We start from the raw sequence: 21,045 nt of genomic DNA, 5'->3' as shown, positions 1-21,045 counted from the left end.
ATGATGGAAGGATCAGAATAGTGTCACTTTCAGCATTTGTTTTTCGAAGGCAGGGGAAAGAGGCAGTTCACACTGCTTTCAAGCACATCCTGGTGGCTGACTATATAAGAGCTTCAGTAAAGTCTGCCAAGCATGAGCAGCTGTATGTACAGAAGAAAACATCTGGGAGAGAAACTACCCAGGATTAATAGGCTCAGCAAAAGACCCCCACTCTGATCAGCTCATTTGCTGAGTCACGGGCTGTAGGATGGTGAGATCATTTTTGGTGTACACCTTAGCTGTAGTTGGATGGAGACAGATAAATCACACATTAAGAAGCCAGGAAGCCCCAGACCAAAACTGGATAATAAAGGCATAAATACACAAACAGTGATACTTTGTAGAAAACAAGGTTGTCTTTGACAACATAAGTATTTGGGGCTAGATTTTCGAAGTTCCCAAAGCTCAGAATTTCAAGTGCTCAATGCCCGTAAGTGAGACCCACATTGTCAAAAAGAGCACCCATTTATGCACCTAACTCAGGGCCACATTTTAAATGTGCTTAGCACCCAGGAGCTCCTATTGTGATTCCAATGGCCAGATTTTCAAAAGAATTCAGCACCAAATGTTTTGAGCTCTTCTGAAAACCTGGCCACTTATTCTGGTGCCAAAATGGGAGCTGTCCTAGTCTGAAAATCTGTCCCTTAGATTTTTAGTGCTTGCCCCCTTCCTCTCTTTAAAAAGAGTTAAAATGCAAGTGCAAGAAAAAGCAACTTCAAAAATGACCTGTGAAACAAACTGTTTTTGAAAGTGAACATTTTCAGATAGCACTTTTTCATAATCGTCTAGTGACAACACAGTACGCTAACAAGAATATTGTATTTATTTCCCCATGTGATCATTTAAATCTCACACTGATATGCATTAGCTGTGTTAAGGTAACATTACAAATAACATTTTATGTACACAAAAGTCAGGACACTCAAAATTATGGCTCCCAAAGCAACTTTAACTCTGGTTGATGCTACATATACCTAATATTAAAGCACAAAAGTTATCACCATCTACAGAGGTGGAAAATATTACATATGTGCTAAAGGTATGAGTTACTGTTGCTGTGGGAATATGGATGTTGAATTTCCTGACTTTTGCACATTTAGTATCTCCCAGATAATGTTAAATTACTGTATATATTAAATGCATAATCTACATATTGAGTAAGTAAATAAATAAATACAATGTCAAATAAAGCCAATCAGTATATTCTATTATATAGATACCTACTAACATGGCCAAATTGACCTTATTAGTCAGGCACCTGCCATAAGACATTCTTCTCAGCTCCACAGACATGAAAGGAAATTCCAGATAAAAGATCCAGACCCCAACAAATATAATATAAATGTCATATGTGGTGCCAAGCTTCACTGCAATACACGTAGGGATAGCCATGAACAATACTTTGCTGTGCACCTCTGAGGGCATCCCCAAACTCATTAAAGTTATGTTACCCCACCTCAATAACACAGTTAGGGCTAATTTTGAAGGTGGTATTGCATGGGCTCCATGATCAGGGACCCGCTACTCAAATCCTAAATAGAAAGATTCACCCTCAGCAGCAGCAGCCACAGAGAAGATCCAGACACACCCCATGCTTGGAGTCTGAGATTTTATATATGACAGGAGGATGAGCAAGGGAGTAATGTTCGGGAAGGAGGTGTTGCCTGATAGCCAGGATCTCAAACTAAGGCTTGGCCTGCACTAGAAAATGAGGTTGGTTTAACTACATCATTCAGGGGTGTGAAAATCCAGACCCCTGAAGAGTATAGTTAAGCCAACCTAATTTTCCATGTACACAGCGCTAGGTTGATGGAAGAATTCTTCCATCGACCTAGCTACTGTCTCTCAGGGAGGTGAATTACCTATGCCAATGGGACCCCCCACTCCTCCCTGTCGGCCTAGGTAGTGTGTCTCCACTGAAGTGCTACGGCTATAGCTGTGCTGCTGTAGCATATTAACTGTAGACAAGCCCTAAGAAGCCAGCTGAGAGCTCTGAAATGAAGCTTTCAGCCAGGAAGGACAGGGGATCATCATGCTAAAGGACATTCCCTTTCCAGGGCTGGGCAAATGACACGCAAGTGGGTAGCTTTGACATCTGGTATCCTCTCTCCCTCTCTCTCTCCCTCTCTCTCACACACATACAATCACATGCACAACCTCCCCAACTCAGAACTGGCTATTCGTTGGATGCCTCTGACAAAGCCCCTTATCCCTTCCCCCTCCCACCCGCTCTCCTGTATTCCCCCAGTGTGTCACTTCATGGAGTCCACTACAGCCTCAAAGATTATTTAACTCCTGTAGTCCCTGCGCAGGGAAAATAGAGGATCAGGATCTATGGAGGGCATATTGATGAGGGGTCTCATTTGAATGAACTTTGTGCCCTTGTAGCATGTTGGTTTGAACATGCTCAAAATGAGTCAGGGTACTGCTGAGATACAGGTGTGAGGGTAAGCGCCTACCTAACACTCCTTCATCCCGCAGGTCAGGATTTGGCTCCTTATTTTTAATACCACAGTAATGACAATGACTTACATTTGATATAGCACATTTCATTTAGATTCTCAGGGGGTCATAAAGCACTTTACAGAACAAAGGCATACACAAAAAATACTGCAGTGTAATGCATCCCCTGTGAGCTGAAGAATAGCAATTATTTAACAGCAACTACAGCACTACCCAACAGTGTATGACAGGGAGTGAAGATGAATACTCTATACCATTGAAACTGGAGGGGGAATTTTAATTTTTGGTAAAATGTAATTTTCCAGACTGGAATTGGCCATGCCACTGGGGCTTCAATATCAGCATTCTTCCAAAATGTGTCATGACCTTTTTTAAATACCACAGGTGTTCAGGACCTGAAATTAATATCTACTGTTTGTGTCTAATTAAGGACTGAAATAGCTGAGCTAACCCTCCAGATCTATCTAGCTCCTAAATGTTGAGTTTACTCGCAGGGTTGCCAAATGTGAAGTCGTATGTTTTGCATGATTTTCAAAAGCACCATTTCTTATGATGTGATGGGTATTCATATACATATGTATGCAACAAGCCAGATTGTTTACAGTAAACAACTTAGGTTAAGGACTAGAAATTCTCCAGGGTTCCCCTTACTGAGTTTGCTGACATCATTCTCCCAGGGAGTAGAGCATCCTCATGTGGATGAAACTGGGGGTTCAGCACCCAAAATCTGCTCACTCCTCAGTTGTCATACAGCATTGATATGAGGTGACTTCTATGATGTGACCAGAGCCATCCACATGCATTTGTGTTGGCTGTTTGTTGCCTGTGGTCCTTACCTGGCTTCATGGCAGAACTGGCTTCTGCTACCAGACTCCCGAGAAAGCCTCATTCCCCTATCCCAATCTCCATTAAAAGCAGGGGCAGGGAAGCTCCTATGTTCATGTAAACCATGCTCACTTGATGTTGTGCTCTGTCCCCCTCTAGTGATGGCTAGGCCACTTAGAGATTGATAAGCCTAAAAGAGAACTGGCTGTTTTAATACCAACAGTTGAGGCTCATGCACTAATATCTAGATGTCTCATGTTTGGTTTCGATTGCCCACAACTCATCCAGGGGTACCAGCAGTACATTAATATGGTGAGAAAGTTGTGTAGGCAGTGCTTGAATCCCACTCTCAACACACTTGCGGAGCTGGAAGGGTTTGGGAGGGTTTCTATGAGATATGAGGAATGGAGAAATATGGCCTGCCAGCAAGAGACCAAATAAGGATTTTGTCCCCTACATTCATGAAGGCAGATGAGGTGATCTGGCCTTTTATATTCACCCCATTGTCATGCTTTGCTCAACCAACAACAGTTTTTGGAACACCAAATTAAGCCAAGACTGATACTTTGGGGAAGGTTAATGTGTCAACATTGATATTAGGTGACTTCTAGCAACACTGCCCGTAATCACACAGTTTATCATGCCTTCACTAACAGCAACACTTTACTGGTGCACCTGTGTCAACACCACTCAGAATGAGTCACTCACCCTTGGTACATGTACGAATTACCTTTCACATTTAGTTTGTCAAAGAGGCATAGGTCACATCTGGCAGAGTTACTGAGTCACTGCTCTAGGAATCTGAAACCACTACTCCCTCTACTGAATTCACTCACCCGCTTTTGTAAAACATTCTATTTCACCAATAAAAGGCTGTCAACCTTAAGATTTAAAGATTTAAGCTTGAAGGGGCTATAATTATTTCTCTGGGGCTCTGTTGAGATTTCTGCAGCTTACTCTTTCATTGTTCCCACATGACTTCGTATTTGTCATAATTTTTTTTCTAGAGCTGGCACAAGTTTTCATATTACTCTGCACAGATTGAAAATTGGAGATCACACAATAAATGTGAATTACATTTTAATACCTGACTATCAATAATAGGAACAAGCTGGCTGGATGATTAATACAGTGATTAAATGAGGTGTTTCATTGAAAAGCCACTTTGCTGTTAGAAAGACAAAATGACCTAATTTGTTTTCTAGTTAACCAGCTTGCTTTGTAAGATAGTGCTAAGTTAAGTATTTTTCTTCATCACACAGGACCTGAATGTTCCAGAAACTTTACTTCACCAAGTGGAGTGATAAAATCTCCAGGATTCCCTGAAAAATATCCCAATAGCCTTGAATGCACATACATTGTCTTTGCACCAAAGATGTCAGAGATTATACTGGAATTTGAAAGCTTCGAACTAGAACCTGATTCAAATCCTCCTGGAGGAGTGTTCTGTCGGTATGACCGATTGGAAATCTGGGATGGATTCCCTGAGGGTAAGAGAAAAATGAGCTGCAGTATATAGAATCATTACTCCACAGTGAGCTCCAGAAGGCGTATTGTCATATTTTCAAATATTGTATTACAGAGGGTCTTCATTTGAGTTAAACAAAATGAGTTGAATTTAAGGGGTGGGGAAATACACTTTAATTGCACACAATAGAGCACATACCTAGCACAAAACAGTGTGCATGGTGTTTTACAAACTGTCCTTAATGTCAAATAATTGGTTTAGGGTCATATTCTGCCCTCAAATACAACATGAGGAGTAATGGTCTCAAGTTGCAGTGGGGGAGGTTTAGGTTGGATATTAGGAAAAACTTTTTCACAAGGAGGGTGGTGAAACACTGGAATGTGTTACCTAGGGAGGTGGTAGAATCTCCTTCCTTAGAAGTTTTTAAGGTCAGGCTTGACAAAGCCCTGGCGGGGATGATTTAGTTGGGGATTGGTCCTGCTTTGAGCAGGGGGTTGGACTAGATGACCTCCTGAGGTCCCTTCCAACCCTGATATTCTACGATTCTATGATGCTATGCAATTCCCATTAATTTCACCAAAGGCAAAACTGGGCATTCTATGCTAAAATAATTTAGACGGGGAGACTTATTGTGCACCCAAACTTTGAACACTAATTCAGAGGGTACATGAGTATTATATCATGATACCCTGAAGTTTGCTGCTGCTGTTGCCTTGAGTTTACTGGAGCTTAACATCAAGTTTCCCTTAGGTTGAGCACTTCCCCTTAGGGTGCACACATCAGAACTTGACAGTCCTTAGGAATCATATAAGCAGTAATGTGCAACCAACTGTTCTTGATGCCTTTTACAAGCTTTTTGTGTGTGCCATAAGCATCTAAAAAGAAGCATCTTTCAGTTGTCCTTTTGCCTCTGTATTTTGTAACTTAAAGCCAAATACACCAGCATGGAACTTGTCTCACTGTATAATGCAGTAACAAGAGCTATTGCTCTTTTCTATTGGTGTGATACCCTGCTTTGAAGGATGTTTTCTCTGAGTTTATGAACATAGCAAGTAGGTGTTTAACAAACCATTAATACTGTACAGTAATAATATTTTGTGTTAATGGAAACATTTAACATTTGAAACCCACTTTAGTAACAAGTTTAAGGATCTGTGTTTCTCCAGACAGATCTATTTTTCACCACAACTGGGTTTACACATTTGGGAAACAGTGCTATTTTCATAAAAGCTTTTGTTCCCGCTACAGCAAATGTATCTGGTTTTTAATGTGTGTTTGTATATTTCCTCTTGGTTTTGGGTGAAATAGGTTTATCACAGTTATCAAACACTTTCCAGTAAGTATCAAGGGAAGAGTCAAAAGAGTAGCTGACAGACTATTCAATATTTAATTCCTCAATTGGGAAAACAGAATTGTAACAATATTATAACAATGTCTGGAACAGTTAATAATAGGCTGATTTGCATATAGCCCAAATCTTTCCAGTCTAAATTCCTGTAGAATTTTAATTTAAACTGACATGCAAAAAGAAGATCCAATCAACCAACTTATGTGGAATATTTTCAGAAAGAAACACATTATTATTAGTGTCAAGGGGTTTTCAAAGTGATAATTTTCTGGTTGAAGAAAATGATTGAGCAAAATTGAAGAACAATTAACAACACATATTATCAGCCTTCCAATTTACCTATGGTTCAAAATGTCTCCTCACATACATTCAGTTGGGGACTGTGATAGTTTTAGGAACTTATTTGAAACATCATTCATAGACGGATGACTCTTCAGCCAGCAGAGTTTATCCTCCTTTCTTTCACAAAATATATATAAAGGCTGAAGCTATTTTTGCTATTAAAATTATTTACCTAGACATTTGGAGGCAGAGATTGCTTTGTTGCCATACAATTGTACACAGCCTGGAACAATGGGATCGTACCAGGGTTTCTAAAATGTACTGCAGTCCAAATAAATCATAAATTTTATTTTATTTATGATTTATTTGGACTGCAGTACATTTTAGAAACCCTGGTAAGATCCCATTGTTCCAGGCTGTGTACAATTGTATGGCAACAAAGCAATCTCTGCCTCCAAATGTCTAGGTAAATGACAAGACTCTGCAGACAGATGAGAACAAATGCACAAGGGTCAATTTATGTGGTATTTTAACATAGGTATTATCTGAAAAAGACGTTTGGGAAAACACAGTAATTACAATTGTAGGCACCTAACCCCAGCCCTTCACTAACATATGTATGGTTTGTTATGCATATGATAGCAAAGGTTTTAAAGTGGGTTAAGATACATTTTTAATGGAATTTTATGGGGCAGTTTTGTGGGAACTATTATGGGAAATGTGTGTAGCTGCAGCCATAGTTACAGGTTTAAGTAGGCAGCTGCCTAGGACATGATGCATAAGAGGACATCAGACTAGAACTGGGACAGTTTATGGCACTAGAGCCGGGTGGGAACTGGATTTTCCATTTTGCAGGAAATTCCAGGATTATATTTTTTTCTCCCACTTTGAAAGGGAACAATTTGAAATTTCCCATCAAATGAAATTTCAAAAGAAAATTTGTTTTGGGTCAATCAAAATATTTGGATAAAATCCCAGTGTAATATCAGTGTAGTACAGTATAGTATAAAAAAGTATGCCATCGTAAAGAATTGAAATGAAAAATTGTTTCAAAATAGAAAATTGAAATGATCTATTCTAAAAAGATCAAACAGAACATTTTGACCATATCAGAATGCTCTATTCCGATTTTTTTTTCAAAATAAGTGTCATCAAAATTGACATGCCTGTGAAACATTTCGCTTCTGATGAATTGATATTTTCCAGTGGAAAAACCTTCCTTTGGAAAATTTCTGACTAGCTTTAATGTTCACTCTCAAACAAGCTAGTCTCAAAGTGGAATTTCAGACCAGCTGCACTTCTATACCCCTCCAGCAGCTTGATCCTGGCAGATGATGAGCATTCTGCAGGTGCTGATCTGACCTCGATCCTGCAAAGCAATTAAGCATGTGCTTATCTTTAAGCATGGAAGTGATTTCACTGACTTCAAAGGGATTTCACTGGGGAAGCTCATGTGTTTACATTTAAGCATGAGTATAAGTGCCTTGCTGGGAACAAGGTCAGAATGCTCAGCACCCTGCAGGATAGCACTCTTTCTGCAGAACTGTGTGTGATGGGCATCTTTTGGTCTCAGGTGCTCCTCTCTTTAACACAGCAGCAGTGGGTGCAAACTATTTCGGAGACTATCTGGAAACTAAAGTCAACCCTTGCAAATGACTGAGCAGACTCAGGGCCATCTTTTTGAAGGAGGAAGTGACACAGGGCACTGAGTGGGTTGGTGTGAGCAGGGTATCTAAAAAGCAGTGAGTCAGTGTGTGATTTTGTGTTGGTGTCTTTGCCTAGGGCACAACTGTACCTAAGCCAAGCCCTGGCTAAGAGCAATCAATTGATGACTTCTAACAAAAACAGTTTCCTCAAAACCATGAAGAGCTGAGGGCATGAACTGCACATATTCATCATGCAGATTTTTTTTGAAGCTTTATGGATTGTCTTCTAGAGGCTCAAAAGCAATTTAAAGAAGTTTACATATGTTTCGAGAACCACAGGCTAAACATTACAGCTCTGGTCAATACCACACGTGTGTGCCCTAAATTATAGAACTAAAACCACTTTGCTATCATTCACATCAGTGCAAATGAAGGATGCCATTAATCTAGCTGCCTTTTTGTTGTTGTTATTGTGGTTACTCTCTATACTGGTGATAACCTTTTAAGGAATAGTATGTAACAACTCATATTTGACTATTGCATGTGCTAGGACAGGTGTTCCTTTTTCAAATACCATTAAGCACCCTACACACTAAATTATATGTAAATGTTTAGACAATAAAAGACTCTACTGTCCTGTGAAATACTTTATATTAGGCTGTCAAGTGATTTTAAAAAAATAATTATGATTAATTGTGCGATTAATCATGCTGTTAAACAATAATAGAATACCATTTATTTAAATATTTTGGATGTTTTCTACATTTTCAAATATATTTATTTCAATTACAACACAGAACACAAAGAGTACAGTGCTCGCTTTATATTTATTTTTATTATAAATATTTGCATTGTAAAAAATAAAAGAAATAGTATTTTTCAATTCACCTAATACAAGTACTGTAGTGCAATCTCTATCATGATAGTTGTAGAATTATGTATAAAAATAACTTCATTCAAAAATAAAATAATGTAAAACTTTAGAGCCCACAAGTGCACTCAGTCCTACTTCTTGTTCAGCTAATCGCTCAGACAAATAAGTTTGTTTACGTCTGTAGGAGATAATGCTGACCGCTTCTTGTTTACAACGTCACCTGAAAGTGAGAACAGACATTCGCATGGTACTGTTGTATCCAGCGTTGCAAGATATTTACGTGCCAGATGTGCTAAAAATTCATACGTCCCATCATGCTTTAACCACCATTCCAGAGGACATGCGTCCATGCTGGTGACAGATTCTGCTCAATAACAACCCAAAGCAGTGCAGATGTTCCATGTGCATTTTCATCATCTAAGTCAGATGCCACCAGCAGAAAGTTGATTTTCTGTTTTGGTGGTTCAGGTTCTGTAATATCCGCATCAGAGTGTTGCTTTTTTAAGACATCTGAAAGCATGCTCCACACCTCCTCCTGCTCAGATTTTGGAAAGTACTTCACATTCTTAAACCTTGGGTTGAGTACTGTAGCTATCTTTAGAAATCTCACATTGGTACCTTCTTAAAACAAACAGCATGTGCTGGGTCATCATCCGAGACTGCTATAACATTAAATATATGGCAGAATGCAGTTAAAACAGAGCAGGAGTCATACAATTCACCCCCAAGGAGTTCAGTCACAAATTTAAGTAACACATTTTTTTACCAAGCGTACTCAACATAGAAGTATGTCCTCTGGAATGGTGGCCAAAGCATGAAGGGGCATATGAATGTTTAGCATATCTGGCATGTAAATACCTTGCAATGTTGGCTATAAAAGTGCTATGGGAATGCCTGTTCTCACTTTCAGGTGACATTGTAAATAAGAAGCGGTCAGCATTGTCTCCTGTAAATGTAAACAAACTTGTTCGTCCTAGCAAACTGCTGAACAAGAAGTAGAACTGAGTTGACCTGGGTTAAAAGTTGTAGGTGTTAAAGTTTTACATTGTTTTGTTTTTGAGTACAGTTATGTAACAAAAAAAATCTGTATTTGTAAGCTGCGCTTTCATAATAAAGAGATTGCACTACAATACTTGTATGAGAATTTAAAAATATGACTTATCATTTTTACAGTGCAAATATTTGTAATAAAAATAATATAAAGTGAGCGTTGTACACTTTGTATTTTATGTTGTAATTAAAATCAATATATTTGAAAATGTAGAGAAACATCCAAAAATATGTAATACATTTCAATTGGTATTTTATTGTTTAACTGCGATTAAAACTGCCATTAACTGCAATTAATTTTTTAATCACGATTAATTTTTTGAGTTAATCATATGAATTAACTGCGATTAATCGACAGCCCTACTTTATATGCCATACAGTATACTTTAAAAAGCAGATTTTAATGTTCCTTAAGATGGCTAATTAATTTACACTTTAAAATAGTATTTTAAGATGGCAATCACTGACACTTTTTTCCAATGGATTTAAGCAAGATATGAATTTGGCCTCTTGGGCCAATGTGAAAGGCAACCATAAAGTATGCAACACTGAGATGAGCCTGATGGCCTTAAGGGAAAATAGTTCAGCTCAACATCTCTTCTGTGGCTTCATCTGTACAGAGGGAAAAAGGAAGCACAACTAGGAATAGACATTCTAGTGATTGTGTTAAACTACTAGGCAATCACTGTGAATGCTGAACCCCTGACATGTACATACTCAGAACATCTAGCTTTAAATTGGACTGGGCAGAACCAGTGTCTGCATTTTAGGATGGTTCTGCAAAATAATGTTTTGCTGCCCCTCCAACCCTTTAGCCTAAATGTAATGAATTCCTTTCCACTATGATCATACCAGTCCCATGCAGACTAGCTGAGAAAGGAGGCAGGAACTCAAGGACAGATAGAGCACTGGCAACCAAGTGAGTAAATCTTGGGAGGGCTCGCACAGATGCCTCTGCTCTGTTGGCAATGTCAAAACTGGCCTCTGTTGAGTTTAGATCAATTCCAAGGGTGTATCTACACTTCAGACTGGGGATGTGATTCCCAGTTTGAGAAGACGTATTCACACCAGCTGTGACTGAGCTACGGCTCTAAAAATTAGATTGTAGCTATGGCAGTGTGAGTGACAGGAGGGGCTAGCCACCCTGAGTACATGCCTCTGGTCTCGAACGGGTACATACTTGGGACAGCTAGCCCTTTCAAATGCTCATGCTGGCACAGTTACTCTATTTTTAGTGCCCTATCTTGATCAGAGTATGTGTCTTTGAGCTGGGAATAACACCACCAGCTCAAAGTGTAGACATACCCCAAGTGACACACATTTGGACCAGATACTCATGTGGGGTGCTAACTAAATTATATGAATCCTTATTGCTGGAGGCTACAAACAGATTTCTAGGCCTAATCTCCATCAGGCTATCGTTCTAGCATCAGCATTCAGATGCATTCTTCTGTCTGGATTTTGGGAGAGCTTTCTCTGTGTTGAAATGTATGTATTCCTTTGCCACATACATGATAAGTGAGAATTTGCTCGCTCTCTCCTGAATGGGAAAGATTAGTAGGACACTACAAGAAATAGAGACACATTCCATCTAAATAAGCAATGATATTGTCTCTTCAGATTATTGTTCAAGCTGTTTTCTCCACAGTACATTACACAGTACATTGTTGTGGTGACTCTGTATACATTAATAAGTAATTTATTCTCATTCTGAAGTCTGCAAGACTTAAATGGGAAAAAAGACCTCAAAGTATGGTAGGTATTTATATAGGAAGAATAAGAACCTCTATTTAATCTAGTTCTGCTAGGATCAATATTGCATTAGTTCAGTATGTTAAGGCTTACATGTTGTGTAAGAAAATTCAGTACCTCTTTGTATCATGTTTTGCAATGCTTTTGGCTCCTGAATCTACACAGCTAGCAAAGAGAATAGCACTGTGATATCTAGAGGCAATATTCAGAAGAATAAAATGCAAAATTAACAAGTATGTTTTAAAAATTATAAGCCAGTGAGTCACGGTGAATCTTAAAGTATGAGTCTACTTTAAACAAAGTTCTCTTCTGTTTGCCATTTCAAAGGGTCCTTCCCTGCAGGAAATGGGGGAGGGGGACTCTGAGTGCCATAACATGGAGGCCACATCTCTCCTGTTCTATTGTAGTCTTCAGCAAAGTCAGTGGCTACAATGATCAAAGGCCATAGTGGGAAAGAGCAGGGTCACAGCTGTTTGCCCATCCTAGAAAAAAAAAAACAATGAAGGGTCAAGATGTATTCAGACTGAAGAGATTTTGTTTTTTAAAGAGTAGTACTGCTAGTGCTCTAGAAGAACAGCTTTCTCATTTCAAATAGTAATAAGATCATAAGTGGTTTCATGGTTTCCAGGGCAGAAAAGAATTCAATTTATGTCCTCTGCAGCATGTTCCATTACATCCATACATCCAGAGCAGCCATGGTGAAAAAAGGGTCTGAATTGGCTGGTGACTATTATTTTAAATGTGATGGCATTGCCAAGGCAACTGGAAGCTGATTCTATAAGAGACTGTGGCCAGAAGATAGAAAAAAAAAACCCTACATTGGCAGAAGGGGCTACATCATTTAAGCTTCTTCCTTCTGGCAGCAATGGCCTAGTAGAGAAGTGTGGCTTTCAGTGAAGGTTATTCCAAGTGGAAACTGTTTTATTTGCTGGCAAAACCCAGTAAGTTTCTAGAGAAATTATGTTAGCTGATGCTTTTCCTTGCATATTTAATAATTAAGCTTTGTAAATGTTTTAAGTTTTAAACTGAAAACTAACTAGACTTCCAACAATGAAGATGATGTAGCAGTGTATTAATTTAGTTCTGGAAGGCTGAAGGTGTGGGTTTTGTGGCCTGCCAATATTATAGGTAAGTTTTTGCATAGTATCTAGTACTCTATTCAATGTTTGCTAGCAGAGATTTATCACTTTTTAGCAGTTTATGGCTCTATCCACGAGGGATGCACAAGTACAGGAAGGCCTTATATATTGGCTGTGCAGTAGCCAGATTAGTCAAGGGCGGAAATCGTCACACTTGCACAAGCCAAACAGAAAAATATCAGGATTTGTTTTTTAACTTTCAAACTGGGGGGAGGGATATCTCAATGGCTTGAGCATTGGCCTGCTAAACACAGGGTTGTGAGTTCAATCCTTGAGGGGGCCATTTAGGGATCCAGGGCAAAAATTGGGGATTGGTCCTGCTTTGAGCAGGGGGTTGGACTAGATGACCTCCTGAGGTCCCTTCCAACCCTGATATTCTATGAATATCTAGTCTATGAATATCTATGAATATCTCTAAGGAATTCAAAAGCAAGATGTGGAGGAATATGTTCATGCTTAATTTTTTTTTTCATTGCCAGTGTCTGAGTGAAGGGAAGAAAAGAGCTGCTAGAATTTGTTAAAAGTTCAAATAGGAAGAGACTCATTGATCACTATGTAATGGCAAGAGAAAAAACATTTTCCTAAGTTTCCTGAAAAACTAATGACAGGTTGCCTGAAAAACTTGGGTAGTAAGTACCTGATTCTGCAAGGTGGTGAGTGCACTCAGTCCCCTTTACATTAGGAAAAATTCACATTGTTCAGCACCTTGTAGGCTGGGTGTGCAGACTAGGCCACTCAGAGGCCCTTATTATCAATAGTGCTTTAATCACATGTCAGAAAATACTTCTGCTTCTTTGTGCATGTAATTTGGTACATCATTGCCCATGACGGACCACTTTAAAAACTGTACCTTTTGAAAAATCTAGCCCTATATTTAGCTTTAGCTGTTATCTGGAACATTGTACCAGTGAGATTATTATGGCAGGATGAGCAATTTACTGTTCATTACTAAGCTATTGAGGAGACAGTAATTTTAAACTTTTGCAAGGACTCCCTATTTCCTGCTGAGGGATCTCTTCGGTGGCTATTGTATTGACCTTTATTGTTGTAGGAGAAAGGTAGTGAACTGTTATGCTTTGTTTCTTTTCAGTTGGCCCCCACATAGGGCGTTATTGTGGACAGAACACACCAGGCCGAGTGCGCTCTTCAACTGGAATCCTTTCAATGGTTTTTTATACCGACAGTGCGATAGCAAAAGAGGGATTCTCAGCAAACTACAGCATCTTACAGAACAGTGTCTCAGAAGGTCAGTGTTTATCTATCCTGCAGGGCCTTGTGGTAAATATTCTGTTATGTCTTCTTGCACAATGTATGCCCTATGAAACATTAAAGAAGCCTTACATAATAAGGATGTTGGGATTTTTTGTTTTGTTTTTAAGCAGGTAAACTTTGAATATCAATGTGAGGAGAAGACACTTCCTCGTGGTTTTCTTTTTAATAAAGTCAGGAAGGCAGAAGAATTGTTGTAAATAACTAAGATGGCAGAGTAAACTTGGGACTGATGAGTAATGGAAGCATTGCACTGAAACAATGAAATATGAACAAGGCTTGCACCCTTCAAAAACTCATATTCTTCTTTTGTTACAAGAAGGAGTGGGCTTTGATGATCAAGTTCCTAGATGAAAAGGACTGATTTACCATACATAGCCTTCCTCAAACCATATCATAAGAAATCTTTTGCATTATTCTGAAACCTGTGACAGATTTCTCTCCCAAATGTCAATCTCAAATCTCTTCAGTGCTACCCTCACAACACAGCCTGAAATGTTTAATGGAGGCCTCACATTACACCCCAGCATTGTAGACTTCCTTGTTTGTTTTGAATTTAAAACAAAGGGACCTCTTAGGTTTCAGGCCTTTTTAAATCAAACCCTCTCCTCTTTGTCCCAGCTAATGAGGTCCAAACATTCACCTAGAATGAATGTAACATTCCCTCAAAGATGAATCAAGAGTTACCTTGCATAGCGTGAAATTCTTTCCCTTCTCAATGTGAAATCTAAGTAAATGGACCAGAAGCCAACCCAACCTGCAGGGAGGATATAAAGCACCCTACTCCACCCCTTAAACTGGAGCTATGGCTTCTATCCCTGTACACACTGAATGTGGGATATTCTGGCCACTTGGTTTATGTTGTTTTAGATTCATTGGCCTCTTACTAAGGTGCAGGAAATCTATCATATCCCTGTGCCCCTGCTCCACAGCCACCTTCCTTCTGTCTATAGAAACACTGTGTTGGAACCTTCTACTATCATGGGTTAATTTTACCTTAAAATACAGTGCAGTCAAAATGTTAGAGCTTTTCTATACTTAAAACGCTGCAACAGCACAGCTACACTACCTTAGTGCTTCAGTGAAGACATTAGCTACACCGACAGGAGGTTGTCTCCTGTCAACGTAAGTGCTCCACTCTATGAGAGGTGATAGTTAGGTCAACGGGAGAATTCTCCCATCACCGTAGCATTGTTGACTCTGGGGGTTAGTTTAACTGCGTTGCTCAGGGATGTGGACTTTTCATACCCCTGAGCAATGTAGTTAAACCATCCTAACTGCCTAGCATGGACCAGGCCTAAGTGTGTGCATATATATACACATTTGTTCACAGTGAAATAGTGAAACCTATTTTTACTGACCACAGAAGCAGATTTCTTGTTTAATCCATGCTAATAGGGTGTGTCTTTGTTCCCTCTAGTGGCTAAACCACATATAAAGTTTGCTACTGGCTCCAAGCTAAGGGAATCGCTCCTTTACCTCAAACAGTCATTACTGCTTTCAGCTGAGATTCCAGGGGATCCCATAAAGTACTGTGGTCAGGGTCGGGTTAATTTTTTGTGCGCCTGGTGCCAAACATATTTGTGGGCCCCCATGGGGCATGGTGCTGTGGGGTAGGGTGGTGTCCCTGGAGCGAGGAGCTGGCCTGTGGCAATGGGGCACAGTGTGGCGGAGATGGCCCCGCTCCATCCATCCCAGTGCATGGGCACTGTTTACAAACCAGCAGCAACTGCCAGATGCATGCTGCCCTGCCCCTTGGGGCGGGCCCATGCCGTACACCACACCACCCCCCTGCCCACAGTGATCTCCCCCCAGCCCCACAATCACAACTGCACAGCATCCCACACAAACCCCCTACTGCCCAGTGCCCCAATAAACACAGACTTCCCCCACCCCTCTATGACCAGCCCTCTCACACAATCGCCCCCACTGCCCAGGGCCCCAAAACACACATATCTACCCTACCCCTTAGAAGCCTATGCCATGCCCCCCCCAGATGCACTCACCAGCCCCACTGGGAGGTGACCATGTCTGCTGTGCTGAGCCAGCAGCACGGCTCGGGTCGGTCCAGCCCCTTGGGAGCAACGTGGTCAGCCAGGCTGGAGCGGGAGCAGAAGCCTGCCCAGGCTGGGCTCCCTCCGGACCCACTTGCCTCGTAGAGCCCAGCCATGCCCTCTTGCTCCCCCTGCCAGTGGCTGAGACTTGCCCAGTCTCTGCACCAGTCCCAAGCATCTCAGCCCCGGGGAGGCGCAGAGGGTCCCACAGCTGGTGGACAGCAGAGACCAGTCAGAGCCAGAGCTGCACTGGGGAGTGGAGCAGACCCCCCCGGATGCAACCCCCAAGAGCCTGCCAGGCCTGGCCACACCCACCGGCCCCACAGCCAGGAGTCCTGCCCATCCCGCATAGCGGAGCCCGGCAACTGGGTGGCGAGCCCCCTACCGGCAAGCGGGATTTGCTGGCTGGGAGTTACTCACACAGCCAGGCCTGGGTGCTGTACTGCCCTGAGTGAGAGGCCAGATCCAGAGGTATGGATGGGTTAGATAGGTCTATAATGGGCCCCTTCAAAGTGTGGGCCCGGCACCATGGGCACCATTGTAAACCTAGTACTGACTTTGGTGGCTCAGGATTTGGGGAGAATGTGGTATATCATGGGTAGGGCGACCAGGTGTCCGGTTTTCGACCAGAATACCCAGTCAAAAAGGTGGCTCCAGTCAGCACCGCCGAATGGACTGTTAAAAGTCCAGTCAGCGGTGCTGCGGCACTAAGGCAGGCTAGTCCCTATCAGTCCTGGCTGGCACCGCGCTGCGCCCCGGAAGCAGCCAGCAGGTCCGGCTCCTAGGCTCAGGGGGAGGCCATGGGTCTCCGCGCGCCGCCCCTGCCCCGAGCACCCGCTCCGTACTCCCATTGGCCAGTTCCCAGCCAATGGGAGCTGGTGGGGGCAGTGTCTGCGGGCAAGAGTGGCGTGTGGAGTGAGTGAGTGTAGTGAGTGGGGGCATGTACACCACCATATAAATATGCCTCAACCCTGACTGGAGTAATCTTCTCCATGGGTCAGAGGATAATTTAGTCCCCATGGCCCATTCAGCCTTTGAGCAGTCTGTAAAGACTACTAACTAGGCAGCCAATTAATGCTAAATTGTCATGGTAATGTTTGTGTCTATGGAGATTGGATGGGGACCATCAATTCATGTAACATACAACTAGTTATCAAAGGAATGGTAACTCCTTTTAGTCATTAAACATCTGGGCTGGATTCAAACCTGGTTTGTTTTCCTCAATATCCAGGGTGTGGGAAGAATAGATGGACTTTGTAATAATCCATTTTAAAGTATTTTTATACTTGATTCTAATACATTACAAAATGTCATATATTACAAATTTTGATGTGTCTTCTGACTTGTTTGCCCCAGTTCTCTGTGTAATTATAGGTTAAGCATATATTGTTTTATGTTATAAATCCACCCACAGAAGTATTTTTCTATCCTAGGAAAGAGAATTTGATTGTCCTGTATTGAAATGGCTACAATGCTGGGCTAAAAATATTTGTACAGCATTATTATTGCAGGAATTGCCATGACAACTCAAGTGACAGCATTAAGAATGACACTATAAGCCCAGTACTGCCTCAATGAAAGTTGCAAAAGAATTCAAAGTCACATGTAAAAAAAAATCTTTAGGTTTTCATATTCAGAACAGGAAAACATGTTCTCATTATCCTGAGACTAAACTGAAATAGCTGACTATAATAATTATGGTAATTTATTTTTCTTCAGATTTCCAGTGCATGGAACCACTAGGTATGGAATCAGGAGAAATTCACTCTGACCAAATCACTGTCTCCTCCCAGTATAGCACCAACTGGTCTTCAGAAAGGTCCCGGCTAAATTACGCTGAAAATGGATGGACCCCTGGAGAAGATTCCAGTAGAGAATGGATACAGGTAAGAAGATAATGTTACAGAGACAATATTAATAAAACTCTGTGGAGTGCATTCAAGTTGGCAATGGAAAATGTAAAGCATATACAAAATAATACAGTAAAATATTTCTGCATAATGTAAGAACTGTAGCAAGTGAATATCTTACATTCCCTGTTATACACACACAAAAAAGACTGACTCCCGAAGGTATAACAAAGAAAAGGTCAAGAAGATTAATTCTTTTGCTTCCTTTGTCTATTGTTTTTTCAGTCTTCTGGGCACAAATAACAGAGATTTTGGTTTAGTGGAAAAGTCAATATTAGTTTAACATACACTTAAAGTGAAATGGTCCAGTAAACTGAGCATGTGCTATCCCTTTAACTGATAATACTTAGAGTTATGTGATACCATACTTTAATGGACTAGAATTTCACCTCTAAAGGCCTGAATCCAATTCTAAATTATGTCAGAGATGAAGTGAGTTCACTGTTCCCAATCTTGCCCTTCGTTACTATTCTTCCATATTACAAAACAGAACATTCTTTAGTATCTTGGTAATCTTGTCGCTAAAGAACTATTAATATAAGCCCTGGTCCTGCAAATACTTATGCACCTGAGTACTCTCATTGGGTTCAGTGGGACTACTCATGTTTTAAAGTATTTGCAAGATCAGGTCCACAGTTGCTGGTCACATCATTCCTGAACAAGTTAGATGTATTCATATCAATTATTGTGGAATAAAACCAAATAAATTCACGTTAGAAGACTAATACTAATATTTAAATATCTAATATCACACACACACACAAATACAAACTTATCTGCATTATTTATTACAGTCTTTTTCACTTCTTGTCTTAATTGTGATCCAAACTCTCTTGCTGACAGCAACAGCCAGAAGTTTTACTTATGTCAGATTAATAATGCTGTATTTAAGGCTTACAGCAGTTTAAATATGTGGAGCTCTCTTTTTGCTTCTGTTGTTTTCCATAGGAAATTACTAACTGACATACAAAAACAATGCATCATTAGCCATCAACAAGAATGTTCACATTGGTGCTTCCTGTGAGGTTTGCTGTGTGCAAGAAAGCTTACAAGCATGTTGAGCAATAGTCAGTAAGAGGAAGCAAGAAAGGAAAATTCTTACATTTCTGATTCTTTGCACACAATGGGACTCTCAAGAGTCCTGCTTAAGAGGCCCAGACATATCCTGAATTGCTGGAAACTTGCTAATTGTAAGTGATGGACTTAGTAATATTTGAATGTGGCAAAAAAACAGTTGATTCTTATTCCCTTAATTAACCATAAATAAGAGTTAAAACCTCCCAATCTTTACCTAAGAAGTAATACGCTTGGTATTAATCAATGCTGCTTGAAATCCATGGAATGTGTGTGGGAAAAGAGTAGAATGCATCAGAATCAAATTTCATGTGTTTCATCTGTTTTTATGGCTGCCTTTCTTTCTTTCTGTCACTTACGCATTTGTTGCTGCATAATCAAAACAAGCAGTTAATCAAATCTTATTCATGTGGCCTATGTACTTCATTCACTTATAGTAACTATATAGAGAGATTAATCCCTTAACTGAAGAACTAGATCTTTCCAAGAAAAAGCTTTTTATTTTTTAATGTTTTATTTTTAATAACAAAAATATAATGAAATGGACTCAGTCCTAAACTGCTCTAACCTTTTATGCTTGGGATAGCTGATGGGGTGGGGGGGACAATAGGAGGGTGATGGCTTTAAGCCACCTTTCTATTACCCTGAACCTGGCATAGCCAGGGACAGAAAAAGCTCCAACATAATTTAGCCTGGCCTCAGGCTGCAGCCGGGGGCTATGCCAGCCAGCAAACTGGTGGAGTGCCATGTGCTCCATACTGGCACACTGTCAGCTGACCTCTCCCAGGCCCTACCTATACCTGAAGTGGTATAGCCTCAGACAATTTTTCCCATGTGCTAGGGTCTCCAGGGGGACTTATCTCTCTGAAGCAGAATTAATCCTAGAGCCATCTGAGCCAAAACAGCTCCATACCCATCTTGCTCCCAATGCAGGCTGTGTTTTGTTGACACGATTGAGCCCATAACATAAAATCCTATTTAAAGATTTGTTACAGTACATACAAAAACTCCACTTAACCTATATGTTGTAGAGGAGCTCTACATTGCAGGTCTCTGCAATTCACCAGAGAGGGGGAATGTGGCTGGGGAAGGAGCATGCAGACAGCACAGATGTACTCACCCAAACTCTGTGGGTCTGTTTCTGATTTACACTAAGGCCCCTTTACACCACTCCAGCAGTGTAAAGAGGCCTCAAAATGGGTGTAAATTTGAGGCCCCTTTACATTGCCAGAGCTTTAGTGTAAAGAAGAATCAGGCCCTGGACGTGAGGTGGGGAGAAGGAGTGGGACGCATCCATTGTTCCCACCTATATTCTGCAGTGGCAGCGGCCACACAAATTGGCAGCCCAGACAGATTAGCGAGTTGGAGCCGAGGATTCCATGTTTTGGTCCCACATCCATTTCAGTAGCTGGATTCCTTTTTCATCCCAATTAGCCCAGGAAGTTTGAAATGCAGGAAGAGATAAACGATTGATTTTAAATGATCATATTTATTTATTTAATTACATGCTGAGGAACAATGGGCTAGGTGCTTTCCACTAAAATCAGTTGAAGTTGCTGGGTCAGCTGCTCAGTACTTTTAAATATCGTGGACTTAGGGACCCATTTGTGAAAATCTTGACTGTTGTGCATTATGATTCAATGTCTTTTGGTAACACTTGTAATAAACCTGTGCTGCCGGATTTTACCTGAATAAAGCATGGAAATGCTATTTTTCCTTTATATAATGTCCCCAAGAAAGGTCATGCATCTGCATGAGAGCTCACAGCTAAGCCACCAGCAACATGCTCCCTGCAAAATACTCATAAGCGTTTGAAGAAAGAAAATTCACTTTCTAGAAAGGTGCTTATGTG

At 40.7% G+C, this 21,045-nt stretch overlaps 1 protein-coding gene across 12 annotated transcripts in view; it reads left to right on the top strand.

Moving 5' to 3' along the window:
- NRP1 (neuropilin 1) overlaps positions 1-21,045 on the top strand; it is a 136,567-nt gene that overhangs the window by 56,078 nt on the left and 59,444 nt on the right. For all 12 annotated transcript variants that reach the window (XM_038389282.2, XM_043509552.1, XM_043509551.1 and 9 more), the window contains 3 exons: positions 4,590-4,817; positions 13,977-14,132; positions 17,929-18,095. In XM_038389282.2, coding sequence (XP_038245210.1) covers positions 4,590-4,817; positions 13,977-14,132; positions 17,929-18,095 — 551 coding nt within the window. The remainder of the gene's footprint in view (positions 1-4,589; positions 4,818-13,976; positions 14,133-17,928; positions 18,096-21,045) is intronic.

This window comes from Dermochelys coriacea, chromosome 2, assembly GCF_009764565.3.
Source record: "Dermochelys coriacea isolate rDerCor1 chromosome 2, rDerCor1.pri.v4, whole genome shotgun sequence".
NCBI classification, from domain to species: domain Eukaryota; kingdom Metazoa; phylum Chordata; order Testudines; family Dermochelyidae; genus Dermochelys; species Dermochelys coriacea.
This window is presented reverse-complemented; position numbering and strand designations above follow the sequence as displayed.